The following is a 1,646-nucleotide window of genomic DNA, read 5'->3' as shown; positions in this document are numbered from 1 at the left end:
GGACCCATGGCTTACATGAAGGACGCCTCCAACGAGATGTACAAGACCATTGCTGAACACATTCAGTCCAAACCCGTAAGAAATCATCACTACAAATATAATATGCAGATAATAATCAACTACATCTTTTGTGGTTTTAGTGGTTGTTGAAGAACCTTGGTCAAAACGAATTCCACCCTACCAACGAGTTCATGTCTGTTGCCGGTCAAGATTCCTGCGTCGCCCGTGGTGTTAACGAACGCATCTGCCAGAACCCCTTCTTCTTGATCAACGGTTACGAATCTGACCAGATGAACATGACCACCGCTGAACGTTACGCCCAGCGTCTTCCCGCTGGTGCCTCCACCCGTCAGGTCCTCCACTACGCCCAGATCTACAAATCTGGTCGCTTTGAGAAGTTCTCCGATGACCTGAAGCAGCTCAACCAACAGCAAGGTCAGCAGAACAAGCAGACCGGTCAACAGGGCGATCAGACCGAGGAGTACGCCCTTGAGAAGATCTCCACTCCCATGTACCTCGTCTACTCCGCTCAGGATAAGATCTCCACCAAGGAGAATGTGCAGTACCTTAAGCAGAAACTGCCCCAGGTCGTGCGTGATATTGAGATGCAGCAGACCAAGAACAACATGGACTTGCTCTTCGGCAAGAACGTCAAGAACGTCTACGAGACTGTCCAGAACATGCTCAAGAACTAAGCTTACAAATTCAATCAAAATTTACCTCAAAACTGTATAAAGATTATATTTAGGAGCAAAGGTTATCAAAATTTTAATCAAATTTGAAATATATTTGGGTTCTGTGAGAGTTATAATATGTAAAACTTTTAGTGAAGTAACATTACCTCGAAAACCTTGTCATAAACAAGAGTTTTTGCATCAATTCCATAAAGATAGTCCAGATGATTAAATTGATTATTGGTATTTAATACCAGCTTACTAATTTGAGTATTAACCAATTGTTGTTTCAGCTTCCTTACATCAGTTTCCGATGCAAGCCAGTCATTGTGGCTGTAAAAAAGATAAACAGCAGCGGTGATCTTCTTAAGGTTATAATTTGAAGGTGTTAGACGTCCATATTTCTTATGATTTCCAAACAAACCAAAGTCGTATTGGCGGAATTTACCTAATAAAAATTTAATACATAAATATATATCCTATCATCCTTAAAAGAAATACTTAACCTACCGCTATTCACAAGTTGAGCGTAATGTAAAACTTGTCTTAGGGACGATCCAGCAGGAGTGTGGCCCATAACGATGGGCAATAAGGTAGCATTGAATTGTTTGTTATTGAAACCACAAAGTGCAAAAAGAGCGTTGGTACACAAAGGCTGAAATATGGCATGCCCACAAGACTTTTTAGCAACCATAGTTAGAAAACCCTTGCTTGGAAGGAACTCGTACATTTCTATCAAATCAAATATGAACTATAAACATAGAATAAGTAATTAAATGTGAGGATATATTTGGTTATGTTCCTCACCCTCAGACCTCCATCAGCCACTGCCAAAAGTCTTAATAGTGGACTGGTCATATGATTCATATAAGCAGTGGGTGCTAAACTATAATGACCTCGAATCTTATCGTTGTATTCTGGTCTCACAGAAGCCATGACATAAAATACTGTGGTACCCTGGCCATGACCAAT

At 40.7% G+C, this 1,646-nt stretch overlaps 2 protein-coding genes across 2 annotated transcripts; one reads left to right on the top strand and one right to left on the bottom strand.

Moving 5' to 3' along the window:
• Positions 1–6: 6 nt before the first annotated feature.
• LOC135803083 (lipase 3-like) lies at positions 7–811 on the top strand. The gene is made up of 2 exons (XM_065316706.1): positions 7–75; positions 141–811. Exons 1-2 carry the CDS (start codon positions 7–9, stop codon positions 693–695), a joined length of 624 nt encoding a protein of 207 aa, XP_065172778.1. The 3' UTR covers positions 696–811.
• LOC135803082 (lipase 3-like) lies at positions 767–1,640 on the bottom strand. The gene is made up of 3 exons (XM_065316705.1): positions 1,482–1,640; positions 1,185–1,425; positions 767–1,122 (listed from the first exon to the last, which is right to left on the bottom strand). Exons 1-3 carry the CDS (start codon positions 1,608–1,610, stop codon positions 824–826), a joined length of 669 nt encoding a protein of 222 aa, XP_065172777.1. The 5' UTR covers positions 1,611–1,640; the 3' UTR covers positions 767–823.
• Between the last annotated feature and the right edge of the window lie 6 nt (positions 1,641–1,646).

This window comes from Atheta coriaria, unplaced genomic scaffold, assembly GCF_025399875.1.
Source record: "Atheta coriaria isolate IRGN ID8LTWV9N9 unplaced genomic scaffold, Caltech_Dcor_3.1 scaffold1560_size1646, whole genome shotgun sequence".
Lineage (NCBI taxonomy): Eukaryota > Metazoa > Arthropoda > Insecta > Coleoptera > Staphylinidae > Dalotia > Dalotia coriaria.
The sequence above is the reverse complement of the archived record's forward strand: the minus strand, read 5'-3'. Positions and strand labels throughout refer to the sequence as shown.